The sequence below is a fragment of the Protopterus annectens genome, chromosome 13.part0 (assembly GCF_019279795.1).
Source record: "Protopterus annectens isolate FY-2018-M chromosome 13.part0, PAN1.0, whole genome shotgun sequence".
Classification (NCBI taxonomy): Eukaryota; Metazoa; Chordata; order Ceratodontiformes; family Protopteridae; genus Protopterus; species Protopterus annectens.
The window spans coordinates 595,686,187-595,712,980 of record NC_056747.1 but is presented as its reverse complement, the minus strand read 5'-3'; the positions used below and the strand labels follow the sequence as shown (position 1 = coordinate 595,712,980).

Below are 26,794 nucleotides of genomic sequence, written 5' to 3'. Positions count from 1 at the left end.
TGGTTTGGACATGTGCTGAGAGGGATGCAGAATATATTGGGAAAAAGATGCTAAGGATGAAGCTGCCAGGTAACAGGAAAAGAGGAAGGCCTAAGATAAGGTTTGTGAATGTGGTGAGAGAGGACATGCAGGTGGTTGGTGTGACAGAGCAAGATGCAGAGGACAGGAAGAAATGGAAACAGATGATCCACTGTGGTGACCCCTAACAGGAGAAGCCAAAAGAAGAAGAAGGTTTCAGCCTTTCATCTGTTTTATTCACTTTGATGTGTCCCTTGATAAATATTAAAAATATGATTATTTCATGCTGCATTTTGAGAATTAGTTGTAATAACATTTTTTGTCTGTCACAATAGGAAAATATAGTTGGGAGATGTAATAAAATGAGAAGTGAGCTCTTATCCACCTTACTTTGACAATGTGACGAGAAGTCACATCTATGGACCAGAGCCCTGTATAATGTATAATTTAATCATGAATGTTTTATTGTATGTCTTCCACCAGAGGAATCTTCCCTCCTAAAACTGCAACATTGCTGCATTTATAAAATCCTTGTCTATCATTATTAAATAGCTATGAATTCCTGTAAGAAATGGAAACCTTATGACTATTAGCATCTGAATTTACTACAGATGCAGCTCATTGAAACAATGAGTTTTTAAAAGTTGTTTTTCTACCTTTTGTTCTTGCTTGTGTAACCTGGAGTTTTGTTTACACAAGTTAAAAGGTGTGGAGGCACAGCCCTACTTAAAAAATATTCTGTCGTGAGTGTAAAGAGAAAAGCAACTTTTAAAACACAAGTAGATGAGCTGTGAGTTAAGCTCAGACACTACAATATATTAGGAAGCCACAAGAAACAAATACAGCTGTTTGATTTATGAAATGTACTGCATAACATTTAACAGAATATGATAATGAAATAATCCTTTGTACACTCTCATTATGCCTTGTCTTGGAGGTTATTTTGTGAGCAACTAATTTTCAGAAACATTACTGCCAATCTGACATTTATGTACTAGTAGTTAATACATTAAAATAAGTTCAGAAAAGTTTGTTAGGAGTTTATTCTTACTTTTTTCATGTGTTCAGTATATTTTTGCTAAACACTGAGGCACATTTAATAGTATACTTTGGTAACAAGGTAAGTTGCATCATTAGCCTGTCTGTATGTATATATAAAATGTGTGTGTGTGTGTGTGTGTGTGTGTGTGTGTGTGTGTGTGTGTGTGTGTGTGTGTGTGTGTGTGTGTGTGTGTGTGTGTACTTTTTAGCATTTGTTTATTGGGAAAGACTGATATGCCATGACAGGCCCCATTTCAGCAGAGGCCAGGGGAGAAAAGCTCCACAGTTAACAAATCTTTTAAGATGTCATACAATACAGTACCAAGCAATACACGGCAAAACAGCAAATGGTAACTGTCACATACAAGATACAAACATTAGTATATAAAAAAGTGATAGATCCTGTAAATCATTATATTTCATAGAGTTGCATTTCAAATTTTCTGTAGCAATGATAATGTTAAGGGTTTCCAATAGGTTAATAAACAGGTGCAATAAAATGTGAAGGGCATTACAACTAGATAGCGAACTGATTGTTAAGGATTTCTAGGTGTGGTTAAGCTATTAGGTCTTTTGATGAAAACCCAGATGATTACATTATGCAAGAATAAAGCGTTACTACAGACAAAGAACAGATGGACAGAGTTATAGGAATATTTAACTAGGAAATAAGACCATAGCTTGGGTCCAAAGGTTTGATCTGATGTATTTAGGATTCATGATTTATATTAGGTCTTGATTCCAATAGTTGGATACATATGAATACATTGCTTCACTGTGTTTAGTGTTTGGTCTACAGACTTGGGCAAGATATGTGTCCTTAGACCCGAGTGGTCTAGATCAGGAGTACCACATCATTGCTATCTTTATTTCTGGATATTTGGTTGGGTGAGGAAATATGTCTGAGCAAGTTTAAGCTAACAGAATTTTTGATAGTTGTGGAATTTCAACCAGTTTAGTTGGCTGAGTGCTCGGGAGTGATGGATTTTACTTGAAAGGTACTGTTGTAAAACATCGCCGGTATCAGACCTGATAATACTGTAGCCCTGTGGAAAAAATTCTTCATGTTTGATGGAGGGTTTAAACCAGGTTCAGTAAGGGATAAACTATATGGATTATGTGATAAGACCTATGCTTGTACCTCTGATAATAAATGGATATTAATAAAAAATATGGATAAATAATAATTGGATAAAATATGGATACTTAGATTAAAGAGCTTGAGACCTGAAGGCATAGTGGTTGAGATGACTGGCTTTGACTTATTTGCTGATAAGAGGGAATGTGATGATTGAGTGTCCCAGGGTTTACGTTTATATCTCCACAGGCTTAAAGTTGACAAGCGTGAACATTCACATGAGCAAACACTGCTTACTACTGTAAAAAAAAGGCAGATACTCATATGAGTGAATGCTCTGTTACACGGAGTTTCTACTGATAGAGTTTTACATTGGATTGCGTTGCAGTGGGGTAAGGGAATTTGCCCTTACCCTGCTGCTACGCTGTCTTTAAGTTAATAGCACAGCCCCCCCTGCAAAAAAGTAGTAATAATTTTCTTTTCCTGATGCTGGATCACTTTACACTTCAATGTAAAATGATTGCTTTGTCTCTGTTCACTCTGATGAGTGTTCATAGTATGCTGATACACTCCAACCACAGAGATATAGGAGCAGCAATGATAAGGGTCTGAGGGTAGCATGTGTGTTTGATTTTGTGTGTAATTACATATATTTTTATGATGAAAATATTGAGAATAGGAAGACAAAAAGTAAGTTTGCTGTCTTTGTATTTATTGCTTTGTAATTTTAGTTGCAATTCTTTGAAGTCGGTCATTTTGTAGGTATATAGTGATGGGGATGCAGTGCTACAGTGAACACCATGTTTCAGGTTGGTTGGCATAAATTAATTTTTTAATGAAGTTATGTGATAGAAAGTATGAAAATGAGTCGTGAATAAAGATGGAGGAACATGGTGCTGGAGTGGGAGATACAGCTCAGTGGTGGGAGTTATTGAGAGGTGCAGTTTATGGGCTAGTTAAGTATGATACATTTTAGTGGGTAATGGCACTGGCTGAGTTTGGATGATGGATGGTGATGGCTGTTAGTGGGAGTATCTGTTAGTTTATAAGTGTAATGATATTGGGGTTTCATGTTGTGCATGTGTTTATATAATGTGCATTTTATACGTAATCATTTACTTTGCTTATAGACTTTATCAAATTTAGGGTTGTGGGGGAGCTCCTTTTCCTGGTACTCACTGGGTGCAAAACAAAAAGCTAATACTATAAAGGAGACACACACACACACACACACACACACACACACACACACACACACACACACACACACACACACACACACACACACACACACCATGATTTTATGTATGACATGCTTGCCATGTCTTTGAGATGTGGCAGGAAACAAGCATTTGGTGGAAACTCATACAAACACATGGAAGATGAGCAGACTTCACACAGGAAGTACCCTACCCAAGAAGTAAACTGTAAAATCAAAAACTGTGAGGCACCATGTCAGCCCACTCCACTGTTTGTACTTCTGTGTCTGTCTGTAGGTATGTATGTACACACACACACACACTGGACAGAACACTCTCACTGTGGAAAAAGTCGAAACAGCAGTTTTTGCTTTTATTTCTGACCTGCACATGACTGGAACTTCTAACTTTGAGGGGAATTTTTTTTTTCATTTTAACTCAGACATACATTTGTATGAATCATTACAATGTGCAAGTTCTTTTCTAAACTTCTGTCAGTGACTTTGTCATAGCAATGTAGCTGAAGAATAAACTATTTCAATTTTGCTGTTATTGACATAAAGCACAGGACTGAAACTTGCAAACTTCTACAGTTCAGATACAGTATTTTTTTTTCAAAATCGTAATGCAGAAACATACATAATCTCATGTAAATTCAGCAATCCTGAAATTATTTCAAGCAAATGTTATTCACCCCAGCCATGACTGCTATAGCTATTAATGTAGCTCTTTCAACAATTCAGGAATCTACATTTAATGCTGCATATATATGTATGCAACTTAACATAGATGCAGGGATACATATGTGGAAACAGGGTACAAGGGGAAAGATCAAGAATTTAAGTTTTGTTTTTGCAGCATAAATGAGACAGGAGAGCCAAACGTCTCTGCCTTTAAAGGATGCACACATTCTTGTAAAATACTAAATATCTAAACAAAATGCACTTTACAATTACTAAAAATCATGAACATATGCCATACTAATATGTGTGGTAATAAATTTGAATGGTCTGCAGTTAATGCACCAAACTAAGGCTATAAGATGTTGATGAGCTGCTTATTGCAGAACAGTGTTCAATTCCCTCAGCATCCAACTGACTACTGTGTAACTCTAAGAATGTCATTTAACCTGCAAGTTCTCTAAGGCAGAGTCTCATAAATGTTAATATTGAGCAATGCACTACCTAAGTCAACAAATACAAATAAATGCAATTATGTGATACTTTAAGATATCAAATTAAATAAATTTCTCTCTGATTCCAGGGGTCTATTACTAGTTTGTACACATTTGATGCCCTTCTGTGGACAAAAACTTAAAATCTGTAACTACATGCTGGGCACTGTACTTACAATGCACAGCAATTAGCTGCATACAAAGACATTCTATTTACATTTTCACACACCACTCTCTCTCTTACTGTGTGAATAACAGCTTTGTGTTTCTTGACTCACCTAATCCTTTGCTCAGTGCACTTAACACACTAAAATTGTCTATCTCACTCTGCCAGCAAAGATACAGTTAATCTAGCAAACTTGATTTTGACCAGTGTATTGCCACTACAATTACTTACAAAAGGTTATTGAATTTTCCAAAGACAAAGGCGAAAAGTGGAGGTGCCTTGATGTACATTAGCAGCAAATACAACTCTAAGTTGGCTAAACAGAATGATGCCCTGGAGTTTATCCACATATAAGTCTCTATAGACAAGGCTGCCATCCATGTTCTGGAGCGCTACAGGTCACCTCTATGACCCACAAACCTCACATCTCTTACAAAGACCTACTGGAGGTGCTCACTATCCAACCAATTATCTAATTCATTGGAGACTTTAACACTTCTCTATAGACTGAGAAATGTACAGTGCCTCTAACTCATAGGCACATTTCCTGGATCTTAACACAAACACCCAGGACCAGATAGTGCACTGTCAAACCAGAGGAGCAATCATATTGGACCTAGTAGACACAAACATGGGAAAGCATTGCACTCAAGTCCTCCCCCATGTCACATCCTCATTGATGAATTTAGACCTCAAAGCTGTCTCCCTTGAAATAAATCAGCCCAGAAAACTCAACTAAACCCATAACAGTTAGGGACTATTCAAAAGCAAACTGCATCCTATTAAGCAACAGTTTGTCAAATTTCATGACTCCCCCAAACCTGGAGTACACAGCTACCTATGCAGAATTATTTACAGAAACCCTTGCAAACATGCAAATGGCTGCATTGAGGCTGCTGTATCTACCAGAAGTAAGCCCAGAGCTAACACCAAAAACAAACCACATTAGCAGAACCTTTACCATAACAGGCTATAAAACAAAAGAAAAAAGTCATGGCCAGAATCAGAAAGAGCAACTCTCAAAGAGACAAAAGCTCATGGATTCAACTAAACAAGAAACTACAAGGTCTAACAAAGTCCAAAGTCAATTACAAGATCAGGATAGCCTCTCAGGCCAAGGACAATCACAAGGTCTTCTTCAGCTATGTCAGGCACCCTAAAGGTAATATTCAGCAGTGTGCAGAACTGGTGGCATATGGCACAACCTTTACTGACCAAGGTGACTTAGCAAATCTACTGGCTGATAAGTTTAGTTCTAACTTCACCCCCCCCAGTCTCCCCTGTAAAATCCTCCAACTACCAACAGGGAGCAGGTCCTGGAGGGGATCTCTAAGGCCAAAACACTGCTTCAGTGGGCCCTGACAATATCCACAGTTGCTTCCTTAATAGCCTAAAACATGACCTAGTATGACCACTTGAGGCATTCTTCAACTAGAGCCACAAAACAGGTTATGTGGCAAGTGAATGAAGGGCTGCAATGGTTATCCCTATCATAAGGGTGGACCATCAATTGACCCCAGGAACTACAGACCAATCAGTCTGACAAGTTTAATATGCAAAGCCATGGAAAGAATTATCATGGAAATTATCAAGGACACTGACAACCTACAGACAGTGGACCCGTCCTAGTTTGGCTTTGTTAAGGAAAGATCTGTCAGAACTATCCCTACATAACTCACTGGTTCACCAGATGGCTGACAGCTAGGACCAAGGAAATAAGGATTGGTGAGGTCACCTTCACCGAGAAACCAGACAAAAGTGGAGTACTCCAGGTCTACATGGTGGGTCCACCACTGTGTGGCATCTACTTCTCAGATGTCAAGACTACTGTCAAAGGCCTCTGTCTCACCAAGCTCACAGATAAGTGTAAATCAGGAGCTATCATAGATCTACCATGCCACCAACATCCTACAAGAGGGTCTAGCACAAACAAATGACTGGTGCAAAAGCCACAGATTAAAATTCAATGTAAAGAAATGCATTATAGTGTCCTTTGGACAATTATCCACTCAAGCTAATTACTTCATTGATAAAACACCGAGTTGACCCAATAGTTAGGAATCTGGGAACATACAGTAATCTGGAGTTCAACCAACACATAGCCAAGGTAGTAAGAAAATCATTCTGTCTCCCAAATCATAAGCAACGGTATGGCATCCAGGTTCAAGGAAGTTACAGTACCACTCTATTCAGGCCTTATCAGGCCCGTCATTGAGTACAATGACCCCTTTGACATGTACCTACCCAGGCACTTGTAACAGTTGTAATACCCTCAAAGGTTACTCACCAGGAGAATCCAAGGTATGAATACCCTGTCCTACACAGATCACCTTAAGGTCCTATTTCTGTACTCAGTCTCCTACTGGTTAGTGAAAAGTGATCTACGCCAAGCATATAAGGCATCCTCGGATCCAGCTCTGATGGATCTCTTGCAGATCTGCAAGACAGTCAGCTGTAGAAACACTAGATCCAAGGACTTGAACTTTGTCTGCGACATAAACAGAATCTGCTGGAGGGGCCAGTATGTATCTCATAGGATTCCTGCATTATGGAACAAGCTCCTCATCTCCGTGAAGCAGAGTTCATTGCTGACCCTATTTAAAATAAACTTTGATCATTGGACGGGAACTTGCAAATTCACCCCGCATCTGGCCCCCATGTCTCTAATGGACAGAAGTCAACATTAAGTAAATGAGTCCCAAACTAAAATACCCCCAACATAACCCTTAGCTACCCCTTTACTAACATACAGAACCATATAGGACTCCAAGGGACTGTAGAACAAGACTGGGCTAGATTGCAAGGCTAGGCTTGTAAAGAACATGGCTGTCATTAGCCTACAATAAACCTATGAACCTGTGAATCTATATGGCCCTCAAAAGTATGTCTAGCTGAAAACAAGAGATTACTGTTGCTCTGCACCTTGTAAATGCATATAATTATTAATTACACGGTTACATTTTGTAACCTTTTGCTCAAAGCGTTTAGTACAAGTAGTAAAATTTCAGAGATTCAAGGCAAGAAAATTCTCTAACGACTGGAAAACATAGGCTACTCCAAAGGGTGTCTACAAATATCACTATTTTCATGAATTTATTATTTGTTGACATTTGATTACCATGAAAGTCCAACTGGATAGAAGCCTATTTCCAGTGGAGACCTGGGGAAAAAGCTTGCATTTTAAGAACAATAATTTTACAATCTTCAAAAATAAAACAAAACATCTGCAGTTTAAACAGTTACAATAAATTAAACAGAGTATAAAAACATTACTTAAGAACTGATACAAGTTATAAGACCATCATTTAATATTTCGAGAAATTTTACAGTGTTGTAGGAAATTAAAAGTATGTTAGTCTAATACAAACATGAACTGCAAAATGAAGTGAGGGAAAAGCAGGTTTATGGTACAAGAGAAAAAGTCAGGGAAGAGAACTCGATAGAAGTAAGGAAGCAAGTGAAGAAGGGAGAGTAAGGAGGTACAAGGAATGAAAGGGTACCTGTTCACATTTAGGGATATAGCTTATCCTGTTTTTGAGCAAGAACAGAGCCAGATTTTAGCTAGAAAGTCTTTCAGAGTGGTTTTGAAAGATGGGAGGGAGGCTATTGACCTGATGGATATAGATGAGGAGTTCTAGGCCTTAGCAACTTTGTACAAGTACAGACAATGCCCAGCAGATTTACTAGATTTGTAGACAGACAGGAGTATTTTGGTCACTGGATCACAATGACCGTCTGGGAACATGGTTATGTAGAATAGTATTTAGTGCTAGACAGACAGATGGATGCTGGATAATTTTATAGGTGGTAAGAAGCTGCGTATATGTTAGTTGATTAAGTTGTACTAACCAGTTTAGGATTTTTAGTGTTATATAGATTCTGATTTCCCAGAGGTGATAACTGTGTTGACTTTAGAGCAATGTCAGATCTAGTTCTGCTCAAAAATCTATCTAGAATATACAGCAAGAGACACTGTTAAATGAAAATGTCATCTAAAGTTGAAAATAAACATTAATAACAGATAAAAATGATGTAGTTATATTATTACAATGTCTGCCATGCTACTGCTCTGCTACCTTACCAGAGCTGTTTATCTTCTTTATTATCAGAAAGAAAAATGAACAGGGAAATTAAATAATAAACTACCACCATTTAGTAAATAGGTGCAATGTTACAAAGGTTAAACCAAAACTTACTGACTCGTATATCTGATATATCTCATGCTGCTTTTTTACTTAATATACTTTATGCTCTCCTGGTGAGTTATCTTTATTCCTTCCTTTTTTGTTTTCTGGTTAATTACTACCTGATATGGCTTATAGTGTGCGTGTGTGTGTGTGTGTGTGTGGGGGGGGGGGGGGGGGGCATTATTATATGTCTTTGTCTTTTGGACCTTTTCACCATTCTGCTGCTCCCCCTTCTTTTACCCATCTCTTCTGTGCTCCATTTTGATAGAAAAGAGTAACTGTCATGTTTAATCATAGCCTCACCTCAGGCTTCGTGCCCACTGAGTGGCGCAAAGCTACAGTTATCCCACTCCACAAGGGGGGATCCACCTTGGATCATGGGAACTACCATCCCATCAGTCTGACAAGCCTGAGAAGGAAGGTCATGGAACGTATTATCATGGAACTTATAAACAAAGACATTAGCAACCTTCAAACACTGGACTCCACCCAGTTTGGGTTTGTGAAGGGCCGATCATGTCTCCTGAACCTGATTGACTTCTTTGAATCAGTCTCCAGAGCTGTGGGCGAGGGTAAGGCGGTCCGCACAGCCTATCGGACCTCACCATGGCCTTCGACACCATCTCTCACTCTGAAATCACAGATAAACTTACTAAGCTGGGTATAAATCCCTACATTACTCAATGGGTTGCCAGCTGGCTTACTGACAGAACCCACACTGTAAAAGTAACCAACTCCAAATCCAGCTCCAGACAAGTGACAAGTGGAGCACCTCAGGGTTCAGTCCTGGGACCGCTCTTGTTTGGCATCTACTACTCTGAAGTACAGGTCAACACTAAGGGACTCTGGCTAACAATGTTTGCAGGTGACTGCAAACTGGGAGTCATTATTGAATCCCCAAATGATGTGGATATTCTGCAAGAAGGCCTTATAGAAACAGATGCTTGGTGCCAGAGCCATGGGCTCAAGCTCAATGCCAAAAAATGTATAGTTATCCCCTTTGGGAAAAACATGTACCCATGAATTACCACATAGGTGACAGTACACTAAACACCGAAAGTGTGATAAAAGACTTAGGAACACAGGTGGACAGTGGTCTCACCTTCGATAACCACATAGCCACAACAGTCAGGAAATCCTTCTACATGGCACACCTCATCACTAAGAGCTTTTCATCCAAAAAAAGGAGGTCATTGTCCCACTGTACTCATCCGTCATTAGACCCATCATAGAATACAATGCCCCATTTGATATGTACCTCACAAGACATCTGCAACAACTGGAAAGGCCACAGAAACACCTCACTAAAAGAATCACAAGCCTAAAGCAGATGCCCTAAGCTGACAGACTAAAAAATCTCCAGCTATACTCTGCTGCATTTTGTCTACTCAGAGGCGATCTCTACCCAACATACAAGGCCATGTCAAACCCAGAGCTGTTGGACATGCTACACTTAAAGAAATCCCAATCCATCAGAGCCACACACTCCAGGGACCTAAACCTTGTCATCACAATGAACAAAACATGCTGGAGGGATAGGTTCCTGACTCAGTAACTCCCTATACTCTGGAATAGACTGCCCATGCATGTCAAGCAGAGCACCTCCTTGGTCCTCTTCAAAATGAGCACTGACAACTGGATGGAAGATAGAAAATTTACCCCTGGGATCACGTTAGTCGCCCTGTAGACAGGGGGCCAGGGAAGTAAATATTGGGGGAAGAAATAGCCAGGGAATTGTTATGGCTAGGCTTGTACAGGCCTTAGAGCGAATAGCCTAGTACCAGCCTGTGAACCTATGAAATAAAGTTCTTTCAAAATGAGAAAAAACTCTGTGTGTGCACTAGTATATCTTTAGATTCAGACTTGCAACAACTAAACTTCACTGAAACCCACACAGCCAAAATAAGCAAAGGAAACAGCTGGATGCTCCAAGTCCACTCGGTGGTGGGAAATACTGTTACTACTATAGATGTTCATTCTGCTATACGTGTGGGGAAGATAAGAGGCCTGGGTAAGAGAATGTGAACACAAACTAAACGACCACACATGAAAGTCAATCTGCTGGTATCAAAGGGTAGTGCCAGAAATTGCTAATGAGCAAAGACGTGAGCCTCATTACACTAGTTTTGAAGGTCCTATAATTTATATGACTTAAGACGTTGTCCTGTTCGATTCTCAGCTAGAGCGTCTTCTGTGTGGAGACATGCGTGAATGGGTGTACCTTCGCTGAAGGTCGTGCGTCAGAGCCGGAAACTCGGCACATAAAAATCTACTGCCAATCATTAGCAGACTGGAGTTCTGCTGTGGCGACTCCTAACCGGGAAAAGCCGAAAGACACAACATTTTACCATTCATCAATTATTGGATTCTAATTCTACAGACAACAAGGCTGTTCTAACAGTAGTTAATCAGAAAGGTTGGAAAAATATGATTGGTTCAATTTTATACAAAGAGGCATATTAAAATTATCATCATCAATGAGCTCATAAAATAACCATCTGGTATACTGCAAATACTATTTCAAAGACACAAACGCAGATTAATATTCAGTTACTTACCTGACTTTCAGAGCTGCAATGGTGCTTTTGTCAATCCTACAACAGAAAAAAATACAGTTTTTCTTACAAAGCCTGAACACTTTTTTCACAATATAAATTCATCACTGCCCCCTCCCTTGTCAGTCAGAATCAGTATTTTCATGACTGGCAAAATGTTTTTTCTTACAGTTGCATGAAATTATTAGTAGCTTTCTTTTCAAATGGATTTGCTTAACATATTTGTGTTACAAGAAATCTATATAAGATTTTTCAAGATGGTATATAATATGTTAAGAGAAATAAATGAATAAACACAACCAGTGAACAACATTACAAACAACGCATCTTAACTCCAATACAAGCAACTGCAAAGCTCTCTTTTTTTGTTTCCTCCAATTTTACCTTGTTTAAAAGTAGCACATACCAAAATGATTATCACCACATATGTCCAAAACGGAATCATGTTATCTTGATACAGCTGAGTTTCCTAAAGGGCTCTTCACTGAAAATAATTCAGTGCAGCTGTATAATACTTAATTAGGTGTAATAACTGAAATAGTGTCAGCTACACTTATTACCGGGGGGGGGGGGGGCAGGCTCACAAACATTGACACCCTACCCATCCCCGGCTACTTAACTATTACAATTTCAAGGTTAATAAACCACTGAGAAAAGGGAATACTTTGTTTTAGAAAGACTATTTAATTTACCTAATTAATAATGTATCTAGCTGTTGCCATTTCTTTCACTGTGTCACATATGGCCCTGTGCTGTTGCTTTGGTGAATTATTTTCTGAAAATGAGATTGTGACCTTTACCATTTACTTATTTAACATTCCACCTTGTCTAGGGCTCTGTTTAATTACTATTATGGTACACTGATGCAACATAGGGGACATACAAGCCTGGCATCCATGAAGTTCAGTCCCCAGAAAGCAAGGGGCTCATCATTGGAAGATGGAGATGAGGTACTCCTTTAAGGAACTGTTGGACCCAGTCATCCTGGGACACAATTCTCTCCTTCATAAGGTCATGATGGACTATGATCTACACCTTGACTCTGGAATATCTGAGGACTAGATCATACAGATGTCTAAGACAAGTCAAGTCCACATGCAAGCTGACTGTAATGGCAAAGAGTACTGTTCCAACTATGTTGAGAACTGATTTTGCATGGAAGCTTACAACTGCCAAGTGGAAGGCTTCCTACAGGCTTGAGCAATTACTGAGTCAAAGTTAGAAATCCATCAGAATCATGCTGGAAGTTGGTCCCTTTTATGGTGTCAGGGCAGTTGACCTAATAATGGAGAGATCCTCAGTTTGTAACAAAAAAGTTTTGGTATCACAAAGGCTCACACTATCTGAAGCCATGCCTTCTAAGCTACTGCAGTTATGAGAAACACTATTATTCTTTCTTCTATGAACTTAGAAATTAGGAATAGCATCAGACAGATGGCAGGAATTCATAAAGGATTATCTCAGCTGTGAGAGAGAGTGTGTGTCAATGGCTACCCTTCCCCTTTACTCTGAATAACTGAGAAGTGGGAAAGGACTGCATTCACCAGGATGACAAATGGATCAATCTCTAGAATGCTTGGCTTCCAAAGCCATAAACACATTATCCAAGGAGTGCTCAACTGCCTGTAAAGTACTATTTATGAATAAAGAGATGTCTTCAGACAAGAAGCAATTCTGAGAGTCCTACTTTAATTTTTAACCACCTTTCAACTGGGTGATACTACAAAGGATCTTTCCATCACTTCAACAGGGACACTTGTATTTTTCCCTGTAAGCCATGAGCATTTAGACTGGTAAGGTTTTTCACAGAGAATTCTAATAGTTGAGATAACATGCAGACATTAAATCTGACTTGGTCTAGAAGTTAGTGCAGAGGATTAAGGCTATGAAATTCCTGTAGTCCAGGGTGTTATTCTGTCAAGTCTCCATTTGCCTACTGTGTGACTCTGAATAAGTCTGGTTTAACTTTTGTAACATTGCACCTATTTACTAAACGGTGGTAGTTTATTATTTAATTTCCCTGTTCATTTTTCTTTCTGATAATAAAGAAGATAAACAGCTCTGGTAAGGTAGCAGAGCAGTAGCATGGCAGACATTGTAATAATATAACTACATCATTTTTATCTGTTATTAATGTTTATTTTCAACTTTAGATGACATTTTCATTTAACAGTGTCTCTTGCTGTATATTCTAGATAGATTTTGGAGCAGAACTAGGTCTGACATTGCTCTAAAGTCAACACAGTTATCACCTCTGGGAAATCAGAATCTGTATAGCACTAAAAAGCCTAAACTGGTTAGTACAGCTTAATCAACTAACATATACACAGCTTCTTACCACCTATAAAATTATCCGGCATCCATCTGTCTGTCTAGCACTAAAAACTATTCTACACAACCATGTTCCCAATTGGTCATTGTGATCCAGTGACCAAAATAATCCTGTCTGTCTACAAATCTAGTAAATCTGCTGGGCATTGTCTGTATTTGTACAAGGTTGCTAAGGCCTGGAACTCCTCATCTGTATCCATCAGGTAGTTGAGAAATTAGGCCAAGCTTCTCAATGGTGTCCTGGGCTCCATTCGTAGTAATTACCTATCAACCAAATTAGCTGGTTCAAAGAAACAGAAGGTACCACTTCTGGTATAAAAGATTAATTAATTTTACTGAAACCTTGTCATTGTAAAACACTGTGCATCGGGTTTATACACCACACAGTCCAGGCATTCTATATATTTTAACTCCACTGAATTTGCCAGTTAAAATGGAGATGAAATTATCTATTCCTGTATAAAGTGAAGGCTCTTGTCTTTTCTGAAATCTTAAGCAATGCATATGACTACTACATTAGTAAGATGGACTCGTAAATCCCCAGAACTCTCTTCTATGTCTGCTGGGAAGGCTAGCAATAAAGGTAAACTTGAGCAACTAACCGGACACCTAAGACTATACAGAAAGACAACAAGATATCCCTTTTTCGTTCTCAGAAGCCATGGAGCTAGAAGTTATGATGTCTGGACCCTGATGGAAGCTATATTAAAACATATAATATGTCATTTGAGATTATAGTGGAAAGCAAAAAGATACCAACATTTTGGGCCTACTTTGCCCTAATGAAAATAATATGGCCCCCTACTGAAATGTCAGCACTCGAAATGCTGAGTGTTGACAAGCTGAAAACAAAAGATTGAAACTACACGAAAACAGCAAATCTTGAAGATCACTCTTCTCCTTTAAACTTCTTTTTTGCAGGGGGCAAGCCCCCCTGCACCTCCCAATGTGGTAGGCAAGCCCCCAACACCCACAAACCTGTATATACCAACTATGAGATCACCATGCCATTGATTAAAGGGAATATTCTAAGAAATGGCCATCTCAGACTTGGCATATGTAAGAACATTTTTTTAGCTATTCAGTCTCTGTGTTTTGGGTCTCACAATAGCAGGTCCCAACATTTTAAATGGTTATCTGATAATATATATATATCACTCCCTATCTTCTATGGATGATCTCACCTCTGGCCACCAGACTTCTGTAGTATAATTAACTAAATGTGATCTAACTGCACAATATTTTTTAAGGGTGCTGTGCCCGCTGCTACCCAGTGACACCCTCTCTCATACTACCTCTGAGGTTGTAATGACTAAAGGAAAAGTGAGTAAGTGTATTTCCCTTTCTTCCACATTTCTGCAGCCCAAGTGCTGTAATATACAGAGACTGAGACTGGTGAGGTGCAGTATCTCACAATAGCACTTTAAAGCAGCCTGTTCCTTGATGTATATTTCAGTGCTCAAACCTTGTGGCAGGGCAAGTATGGTCAATTGGTTAGGTATCAGTAATGTCTTCTTTGTTTATAAAAAGCAGACCTGTATTTGTAAACTCAGAATGTCACAGTGCCTTGATAGACAGTAAAGTAGAACAGACAACAGGGACCCCTGAAATTATACATAAAGACTACAAGATACCCCTTTACTACATATAAACTTTCATGGTGCCAGGAAGCAAATCTGGACCCATACCTCAATAACAGCATCAATTGATTAGAAGTGCTCCTTGTAAACGAACTGCCCCACCCATTCTGTAATATTGCCACTGTACATTAAACAGTCTAAAACATACAGGACAAGCAGCTTCATATATCTTATAAGCTTCATAAGAATAAGTTCTTTTGGCATTTAGAAAGTTTGTGGAAAAAATTTTTTCCAAGGAGGGGATTAGACTTCTGCATTCTAATGAGAAGGCAAGATGACAAAATGTAGCCTGTTGGTTTGGGTTTGCACTCTAATCACAGTTCATTGTACCTGCCACTTCACCCTTATTATGCATTTCCCAGTTAAATAACGGACTTCAAGTAAGTAGGACTCGTACACCCAGTATAGCACTCTTCTTTGTCTGCTAAATAAGGGAAATAAATTTGATTTAAACAATCTTCCTATTATTTTACAGTAACATGGTTGACATGGGGATTGGCATAATAGTTAAGGTGTATACCTTGAAGGCACAAGGTTTGATTCTGAAATAGGATAATTGGCTAGGCCTAGAAAGGCAGTTAACCTAATATGAAAGTATGACTGAGCACCACCTATAAATAAAATACATTCAAATCAGCCTTTAATTTATACGTGTTAAATGATTTACTCAAAGTTTTGATGTCTCATTAACTGCTGTGGCTCAACAGCTGAATACAAAGATTTTTGTTATAGTGAAGCATATTTTAAAACTACTTTGCATAAAAGTACACTGCCCATTAGATATGCTTACACAATTCCTTAGTGCATCACCCATTCCACTAATAAGATAGCAACAATTGAAAGGTCTACAGCTCCTAATCTTTTTTGTTGCCGAGTTCATTTTTTGTACTAACTTACTTGAATCTACAGCTAATTATATCATGAATACGGTTTGCCTGTGCAGCAGAATATTAAAATAAAAAAGATTTTGTCTACTGCATTGTAATAACATATTATGGTAAAAGGCTACTCAATGCACTTCTAAGATCTGTTGCAAATTGAATTATAATGTAGCTAGGATCAGTGATGTATTTATTTGGATTTAACTTTTTTCTTGTTCACATATATGCTCAGTTCTGTTTTTATTTTTGTATAAAGCACTATATGTACTACCCATCTGTTTACATATTCTTCCATTAAGAAAAATGTATTCCTTTTGTTCTTCTGATTGCCACATTGAAATTTATGTTAAAAGCATTTTCTTTTCACTGTTCAAGAGCTTTCGCCAGGCTACTGCTGAAAAGAAGCCTTACTGCTCTTGGCTCAGTCAGCATAACATGGTAAACCAAATAAAGAAAGTATTGTTGCCTGTATGGTATAAGATCTTTATTTACAATAGATGTTTTGTTAAACAGCTCTTCCTCTGAAAGAATTACAGGCTACAGTATGTTTCTCTATCTATATTTTTTGCACTTTAGTACTGTACATCACTAGTGTTTCTGCTCTGTTCTGAGTGCTTCACTACCTTCTTCTGCCTTTGGAAACTACTGCTAACCCCTAATATAACTACCATTTCAGTGTGCCTCCCATGAATAACTGGGATTGCAAAAAAAAAACCTATATTTATATATATATATATATATATATATATATATATATATATATATATATATATATACACACACACATGTACACATATCATAGAAAATATCATAGATTAGTACTAGACTAACTGCCCTCATGGGCCATTTTAAGCCTAGTCAATCACCCCATGTGAGAATCAAATCCTGCACCTTGTGTTTCTAAGGAAAGCTATAACCATTATGCCAGCCTCTCCCCCTAAATAACCAGCCCTTGCAAGTCTCAAACCAAGGAACCTGCACACTATAGGCACAGCAAGTTACAACTAAGCCATCTGAGCTGTCTGAGCTATATATATAAGGGAGGTGCAGTGGTGCAGCAGTTACAGTTGTCACCTCACAGCAAGAGGTTCTCCGGTTCGATTCTCAGCTGGAGTGCCTCCTGTGCAGAGTCTGCATGTCCTCCCTGCCTTCATGTGGGTTTCCCCAACATTCCAAAGACATGCATCTGGAGCATTTGTTCCCAGGCCTCTGCTGAAAATGGGCTCTGACCCAGTCGGAAAACAAATGTTAAAATAAATTATAGTACATTTTACAGTATTTAAAATATCTAATATAAGGTATCTTCCTGTTTCAGCATATATATATATATATATATATATATATATATATATATATAAAAATACATACACACACACATATAGATAGACAGGTAGATTTCTTTCTATCACTGTATATATATCTATAGCTATATGTGTGTGTGTATGTGTGTGTGTATATATATATATATATATATATATACATCCCCTACATTTATTCAACTTACCATTTTGTTGACTTATTATCAAGATGACACTGTTGAATGTTTAAAAACACAAACACCCAGAACATCATGTTTTCTCTCTGGGTAAGTAACCACTTGGCCACCATGGTGAACTTTGCCCTTTTCTCCACTGCTTTGGAATCTCGGAGTTGGCATATTTAGTTAGGAGGATGTAGGTAGTGCAGCCCCTCACACAGAGGGATGTGGGGTGAAGCCCACCACTTTGGCAGGATTAATTTTTTTACATTTCTATTTTATTTGTTGGTAGCCAAGTGGTTACTTACTCGGAGGGAAAGTACAATGCTCTCTATGTTCATGTTTTTTAAACTTCCGACATTCTTTTCTCAATGATATGAAAGTCAATGAAATGGTAAGTTGACTATATGAAGTCGAGCCATATATACATATAGATAGATATGATTGTATTTCTTTAAATTGCCAATGAACTTTACTCTACAGTGAATGCATCAAACCAGTTCATCAGTGATCACTATCATCTAAAAAAATCATACTTACGAGATCACAGACAAAAACAAATGCATTACATTTGTGATCACCTAAAAGAACTATAAACACTACTTTAACATCAAGAGCTCTGCTTCCAACATCCCTGAAAATTAAATATATTAACTCCATGGCCACACAACTGTAGAGTAAGCAGATAACTCCTACAAGTATATTATAGTCAAATTGTTGCAGTTCGACTGAAATATCATTCAACCACAGTTTAAGTATGGATGAAAATTACCAAAAATAGCAGCATGTGAGAAATGTATGCAGTGATCAAACCCATGGTACCCACAGACACAGTTATAATTTTGAGCAAAATAGCAAAATTTAGTGGTAAAACAGAGGTTATACATTGCAGTACTTTTACTATAGATCATTGTGTACCAATGTATGTCCCTGTTGCATACAGCCCAGGATTCACAGAAAAGTTGCATGTGCAAACTCGCACAGACCAACAGCAATTCATAATTCCATGTTAATCTCCAGTGTAACGAATCCAATCGTGTAGCAGATCATCCTAGAAAATGACCATATAATGTCATGCAGATGAAAGAGCATAAGTAAATAAGGTCCTAATGAAATGCAAATGCATGCAAGGTGAACATTGTTGCAATTCATAGTTGTATGTGAATGAAATTGTTCAGTAACATATACCCGTCTATAAAAGGACAAAGCACACTGAAAATGTCAGAGTTGTAAACTGCAAAAATGCTTGAAGCAGCAGAAGAATGCAATCATTCTTAGCAGGGGTGTCAAAAGAAACATTAGCACCAGTGGTTGGCATGCCATAATGTCAGCAATCAACAGATCATTGATCATTTTACAGTTGACTGGGATATTGCCTGGCCCTTGGCTGGCATGTGTCACCCACATGCACAAGTGACAGAAATCCATCATGGTCTTTACATACCTGTCAAGATCAAGTATGTAGAGCTGTTTTTTATTCTAGTTCCAGGGACATTTTGGAGACCATATGGTGATATGTTGAATATTTTCACAGGCAGCCATCTCTAGAATACTCAAAGTTTCTTCACATAATGTCTGTACATGTGGAGGAACATATGTATGATTTTGTGGCACACCATAGTAAACAGCTAATGGTATGCATGTTTTCTATGCCATCACCCACCACCATGAGGTACAAAGTAGTGAGTACATAGATTGCACACATGTAGCAAAAAATGCCTCACATCAAAAAAGGTTTGTAAACAGGAAGGGCTATTACTCCATGAGCCACCAGAAGTGAGTGATGTGTATGAGATAATAACCAATATGGCTGCACAGCACTCAGTAGTTTCCCTAATTAATATAGCAGGCCCATATTTCACTTGTATGACTAATTGGGCCTGGATGAATAGAGGAAACAGTTGAAAAGGAAAAAGAGAGATTTGTTTTTTTTATATTGAAGTCATCCTCAACCCTTGATGGGTACCATCATGTGGTGGGTCTGTTTTTAACTAAATCCTACCAAGGTGAAACTAATATATAGACTTTCATATATCAAGAAAAAAGAAAGAGCTTACCCCAGGATAAAAAGTGGGCAGCCGTAGCAAAGGCACTATGGCCAGGACTGGTAGACTGACTGCTACAAAGTCCTCTAGGAATGGAACAGAACTGGCTACTATGTTAGGCCCTGATTCAATCACTGTGGCAACAAAAAATAATAGTTAATGAAAAGTTAAAAAACTGACCAGCCAGACAAGATGCCTGAAAACAGAGAAATGGACACTTGAGAACAAAAAAGAAATTAAGTTTTGTTTCTTATATGCAGCTAACCCAGAGTTCCCAAAAAGAGGCTACAGTGCAAGAGCAACAGAAAAAAATACAAAGGATAAAAATCATTGAAACAGAAAAATGGCTAACATTACAGATACCAATTTAAGGTCATTAATAATTGACTGAATAAAAACAAACCAATATGTAGACAAGAAAACATTGAATGAGTTGGAAAAGGAAGCAGAAAATGAAGTATTGAAAGAGAGAAAAAGTCCAGAAGGAATGGACCCGAGAGAAAAAGTGAGAGTTAATTTGGTGCAATTTATATGCAGAAAATAAATCAGTCTTAACTAATAATCGTAATGCAAAGTCAAAAATATTTAGAAGTACGTATAACCAAACTTACCCAGACATGGTAGATGTTACAAAACAATAGAATAGTAGCACAGAAGTCTAACGTAGTGGCAAGTAAGCAGCTTGATACAGAAATGGAGGACACAAAGGTGACTTCAGAATGATGGTTTATTAAAACAGGTACAGCTTGAAGATGTGACAGAAACAGCACAGCAGTGCAGTAGTAAATACAATCATTCATTGGTTCAATTAAATGTTGAAAGCAGTAAAGATGTTTCACAAAATTAAATGTCACAGTCATTTCAAAGCCAAGATACTTACACACACAAGCAGTAAAATAAACTCTCAATCAGGAAGAAAATAATTTAAAATAAGACCTGTTGGATTTGATAGAAATATATATAATATGCACGAGAGACAAAGGCTGCTAAAAGTGATTAAGACATGGATTGTTAAAAAATTAATAAGCCATTTTAATAAAGTAACTGGCACTATAAAGAGAGAGAGAGGGACAGACACATGATATAACTGAAATTAACAGGATATTTTATTGTGCAACAAAACTAATAACATACAAGGTATTGCCAAGAAAGTATAAATTAGCAAATCCAAGTGTAAAAAGGTCACACAGCCAATCCAATTAGTAAAAACTACAAGAAAAACCTAGCCAGTCAAGTGTTTTCACTGTGTGATTCCTTAAACCTCTTGTAATAGAAGACTATGGGATATATGCAAATGACACCTTAAGGACATCAGGTGTTTCAGCTATATGGCTTCTGAATGCCCATGACTTTTTGTTAAATCTCTTATAGATACAGTCAGGCCATAAAGCCAAACCCCACTAGCTGTGGACATGCATGCCATACAGCTGAAACACCTGATGTCCTTAAGGGGTCATTTGTACATATTCCATGGTCCTCTATTACAAGAGGTTTAAGGAATCACACAATGAAAACTCTAGCTTGGCTAGGTTTTTCTTGCAGTTTTTATTAATAGGATTGGCTGTGTGATCTTTTTACATTTGGATTTAGTTGTTAGTTGGGATATTTTGCAGACACATTAATGATTATGAACATGAGCTGGGTACAACACCCTTGTGTTTCTAAAGGTTAGCCAAACAGTCCACTTATGCTGTGCTGATTAGGACATACAGTTGAAATCTGCATGTTGGCTTTATCGGCCTGAATGTATCCATAATAGATTTAAGAAAAATGATGGGAATTCAGAAGCCATATAGCTGAAAATCCTGATGTCCTTAAATGATTATTTGCATATAGGCTCATAGGTAGGTACTAGGCTACTGGCCCTAGGGCCTATATAAGCCTAGCCAAAAAGGTACCCTGGCTTTTGCCACCCAAGAAAATTATTTTCCTATGCCCCTGTCGAGCAGAGCAACAGAAGTGATCCCCAGGGTGAATTTCCTATTTCCCATCCAATCATCAAGATTTTTCTTGAGTGCTAATGAGGAGCAATGTTTGACATAGATAGGTAGTCTGTTCCAGAGTATGGGAAGTTTCTGCGACAGTAATCTATCCCTCCAGCATGTTCTGTTTATTGTGGTGACAAGATTTAGGTCCCTACAGTGTGTAGCTCAGAGGGATTGGGATTTCTTTAAATGGAGCATGTCCAACAGCTCTGGGTTTGACATAGCTTTGTATGTTAGGCAGAGATCGCCTCTGAGTAGGCGATATGCGACAGAGTAAAGATGGAGTTTTTTGAGACGGTCTGCGTAGGGCATCTGTTTGACGCCAGTAATCCTCTTTGTGAGGTATTTCTGTAGCCTTTCCAGTTGTTGTAGATATCTTGTGAGGTACATACCAAAAGGGGCGTTATACTCTATCATTGGTCTAATGAGTGATGAGTAGAGGGGAACAATGACCTCTTTTTTTCTGGATGAGAAACCTTTTGTGATGAGGTGTGCCACGTAGACAGATTTCCTGACCACTGTGGTGATGTGATTATCAAAGGAGAGACTACTGTCCAACTGTGTCCCAAGGTCTCTTATCACACTTTCGGTGTTAAGTAGACTACCACCTATGTGGTAGTTCATGGGTACTGAGTTTTTACCAAAGGGGATGACAATGCACTTTTTGGCACTGAGCTTCAGGCCATGGCTTTGACACCAGGCATCTGTCTCAGTGAGGCCCTTTTGTAGGATGTCCACATCGTTAGGAGTTTAGATTATGTCTCCTAGTTTGCAGTCATCTGCAAACTTCGTTAGCCAAAGACCTTCTGTGCTAGCCTGTACTTCAGAGAAGTAGATACCAAACAGGAGAGGACCCAGGATGTATCCCACAGTCCTCTATTGTAATAGGTTTAAGAAATCACACAGTGAAAACTCTAGGCTTTTCTTGTAGCATAAATTACTAAAGGAAAATAGACTGCAACCATGAAAGCATCAACTAGAAACATTTGTGAAACTGTTAAGAAATGAAGTATCATTATTGGAAGAATACAGAAAAAGACATCAATCTAAAAAAATGCTAGAAAACTGAAATAGTTAAAACAAAAATATATCAAAACAGATCACAATTTGAATTATACTATCTTTAACAATTAAAAATTTATGCACAGACTGAAAACTTAGGAGATACATTGAGAAATATAAAGAAGGGATGCAAAAAAAACAGTTTAGGCATGACCCAAAGAAATTCTACAGGGGAGTTAGGAAAGGAAACAGCAATAGTTGAGATACCAGCAAGAATAGAGGAAATTAATGCATTCTGGAGAAATATCTATGAGGACACAGATGAGTACAATAAAAGAAATAAAAGAACAACAGACTCTGAAGTAGATGATGTGGATTGGAATGAAGTAATACTTACTGAGATAACTATAATGTTAAGAACTCAGAGTTGGAAAACATTGGGTTCAAATGCTGTACCTAACTTTTGGTTAAAGGTATTAACATCTTTGTACTGTGATTTAGCCTTGAGGAAAAGCTATTTATATGTACACCCTGAAATGACACCAGACTCACTAATAATGGAGAAAACCATACTCATACTTAAAAGTGAACCTGCAGATCCCCCTAACAGCTATTGACCAATAATCTGCCTCCCAACAACATACAAGTTATATACAGGAATTGCTGCAGATAGAGTATACAGTTATTTAGATAAAAAGTCATGGCCATAGAACAGAGGGGAAATAAAAGTGATTCATATGGAACAAAGTATCTTTTTTTTTTTTGTTAAATAAAGCCATAATAGAGACCTGTAAAAAAAACAGGAATCTCAGTATGGCATTGATACTTTGCAGAAAAGCATTTGATAGTATTCCTCACTCCTGGATTATAGAATGCTTACAAAGGTACAATACCAACTCACTCCTCCAAACATACAAAAACCCATCAAAAATCTTCGATCTGTAGACAAACAACTAGTAACCCTTCTTCTTCTTCTTCTTCTTCTTTCGGCTTTATCCCGGTTAGGGGTCGCCACAGCGGATCACCTGTCCGCACATTGAATGGCAGTGGAGTTTTACAGTGTCGAGTTGCCAGCCCGGCACCCAACCTTCCACAGAAGGCACACTCACACGCACACCTAAGGCCAATTTAGAGTGTCCAATCCACCTACAGCATGTCTTTGGGATGTGGGAGGAAACCGGAGCACCCGGAGGAAACCCACGCGACCACAGGGAGGACATGCAGACTCCGCACAGAAGGCACCCCAGCCGAGGATCGAACCAGAGAACCTCTTGCTGTGAGGCGGCAATGCTAACCACTGCACCACCGTGGCCGCCCTAAACAACTAGTAACCCTACATAGACCAAATAAAACTGATCAGTGCCTATACTCCTACGCTGTAACAAAACTCTGGAACCCCCTTCCAAGCAGCATTAGGACAATTGCAGACCACAACAATTTCAAACTCGTGCTAAAAAACACCTGCAAGATACAAACATCTGCCCCTGTTCCAAAGCAACCTAGCATCCCCTGTTTCAATCTACCCAGCTCCCCACTAGCTCCTCCGCTGCTTTCTGCAAATTAGCTGCTAGTCTTACTAATGTGCCATAGCTAAATCTTTACTTCCCTTAAGCTCTTTTTACCAAAGATCTACCTGCAGTCTACCTAAAAACCCCTGTAGACACCCTTTTTAAACTCTACCCACTTTCATTATAATTGCAAAGGTGGAGCTAGATAAGCCAACTGTATTAACCTATATTCCTGTATTGCTTGACTGCAATATTTACTGCTGTAAGAATTATCAGCTGCCACTATGTCAACAAAACTACCCATTATCTGCAAGCTACACTTCCAATGAAATGTACTGATCTTTGTATTTCATTTTTTTAAATGTTTTCATATTTGTAAAAAGTTTTCATCTTTGTAATATGTCTGTTATATAAGCTACACTTCCTTAGAATATGTGATGATCATCTTTTGTAAGAAGTTTTTCACTTTGTAAAATATTTTTATACTTTGTGGAACTTTTCTCCCTGAGCCTCCACTGAAAATGCGTTCATGACCCAGTCGGACATTCCCAGTCAACAAATGCCCACAAGGCTCAGTCCTGGGACCTCTCTTGTTTGGTATATATTTCTCCAAGGTACAGGCTAACACGGGTGGACTATGGCTGACAAAGTTCGCGGATGACTGCAAACTGGGTGCCAAAAGTGACTCTCCAGCTGACACAAGCATCCTCCAAAAGGGTCTCACAGAGATGGATAAACTGGTGCCAGAGCCATGGCCTAAAGCTAAATGCCAAAAAGTGCATAGTCATCCCCTTTGGGAAAAACAAAGTGCCCACAAATTACCACATAGGTGGTAATCCATTAAGTACGGAAGAAGTAATTAGGGACTTGGAGACCCAAGTAGATAGCAATCTCTCCTTTGACAATCACGTTGCCAAAGTGGTTAGAAAGACCTTCTATATAGCCCACCTTATCATGAAAGGATTCACATCTAGATCAAGAGAGGTCATTGTGCCCCTTTACTCATCACTTATCAGGCCCATAATTGAATACAATGCCCCATTTGGGATGTACCTTACCCGACATCTTCAGCAACTGTAAAGACCCCAAAAGTACCTCACCAAGAGGATCAAGGGACTCAAACAGATGCCCTATGCAGTTCGGCTAAAGAAACTCCAGCTGTACTCAGTTGCGTACAGTCTACTCAGAGGCGATCTGTGTCTGACGTATAAAGCCATGTCCAACCCAGAATTAATGGACATGCTCCACCTCAGGAAATCCAAATCCCTTAGAGCCACATGCTCCAAGGACTTGAACCTCAGCACAGAAATAAATAGGACATGCTGGAGGGACAGATTCATATCCCAGAGGCTCCCCTCACTCTGGAACAAAATCCCAATCCATGTTAGGCAGAGCCCCTCACTGACCCTATTCAAGAAAAATCTTGACGAGTGGATGGGAGATCGTAAGTTTACCACTGAGATCTCTTCTGTGTCCCCGCTAGACACAGGTACAGTAAACTAACCTTAATAGGGCTACCTTCTGTGACCTACTATACAGAGACACAGTCAACAAATCTAAAAGGGTGGCGAAAGCCAAACACACTCTGGCTAGGCTTATAAATGCCCTAGGGCAGATAGCCTAGTATCAACCTATAAAATCAATCATATATTGGTAAATTTTATTATAGTTACAATTAAGAAATGGCAAACCACTTTGCAGTTAAACCACAAAAAAAGACAAATTGCTATCTAGGGTGTGAAAACCCAGCATGGAATTCGTGTAGAGTGAAATTCCAGATCTGCATCTAGTTGGTAAGTGCAGATGCTGCCAGCCAATGCACATAGCTACATTTATTGTGTGTGCAAATGTGCAAACCCCCCTCCCCAAACTGTAATACTATGTTGCAAGTACTGCTGGGTACCTGCTGACATGGATATGGAACCCACAAATGATGGCTAAATACCATGCACATAAACTTACATGTACACACACACCTACACACACACAAAAGACACAGAATTTTGCATAGCATAAACCCTCTTCTGATGCCTCGATGTGCTTAGGGGGTCAACTCTAGTATGACCCTGATAGAGGATGTTCTTAGCAAGTTGTATGCCTCAAAATGCTAGTGAGGTGAAAGGTGTAGAGTCCACGGACACTGGTACAAATAGACTATGCATTTAAACAGACAGCAGGAAAGATGAATCAACATCACCTTCTGATGAGGGTGTAGAGGAACTGCATTATTTGGCAGCTGTACAATCACTCTACAAACAGTGAACAGCACACTGCATAGCAGTACAGAGCAAACAACATTGACAAGTCCATATTTTTTCATGTCCTGACAAAGCACATGGTGTCAAGACATTGTCACACAAAGCAAACACAATGCATGCATTGTTAATATGAGGATATGCCAGTTACTGCATGGTTAAGACAAACTGTGCATCACACATTCCCACCTTTACCATAACTGAGGGAAGATGCAGTGGGTCACAGTCATTATCATGTGCACATCTGGCCAG

The 26,794-nt window shown here is 38.7% G+C and overlaps 1 protein-coding gene across 4 annotated transcripts in view; it reads right to left on the bottom strand.

The window, feature by feature from the left end:
- RAP1GAP2 (RAP1 GTPase activating protein 2) overlaps positions 1–26,794 on the bottom strand; it is a 2,340,619-nt gene that overhangs the window by 2,004,147 nt on the left and 309,678 nt on the right. For all 4 annotated transcript variants that reach the window (XM_044054262.1, XM_044054256.1, XM_044054258.1 and 1 more), the window contains exon 2: positions 11,422–11,457. Coding sequence is in view for 3 of the 4 variants with exons in the window: in XM_044054256.1 (XP_043910191.1) it covers positions 11,422–11,457 (36 nt within the window). In the remaining variant the exon portion in view is untranslated. The remainder of the gene's footprint in view (positions 1–11,421; positions 11,458–26,794) is intronic.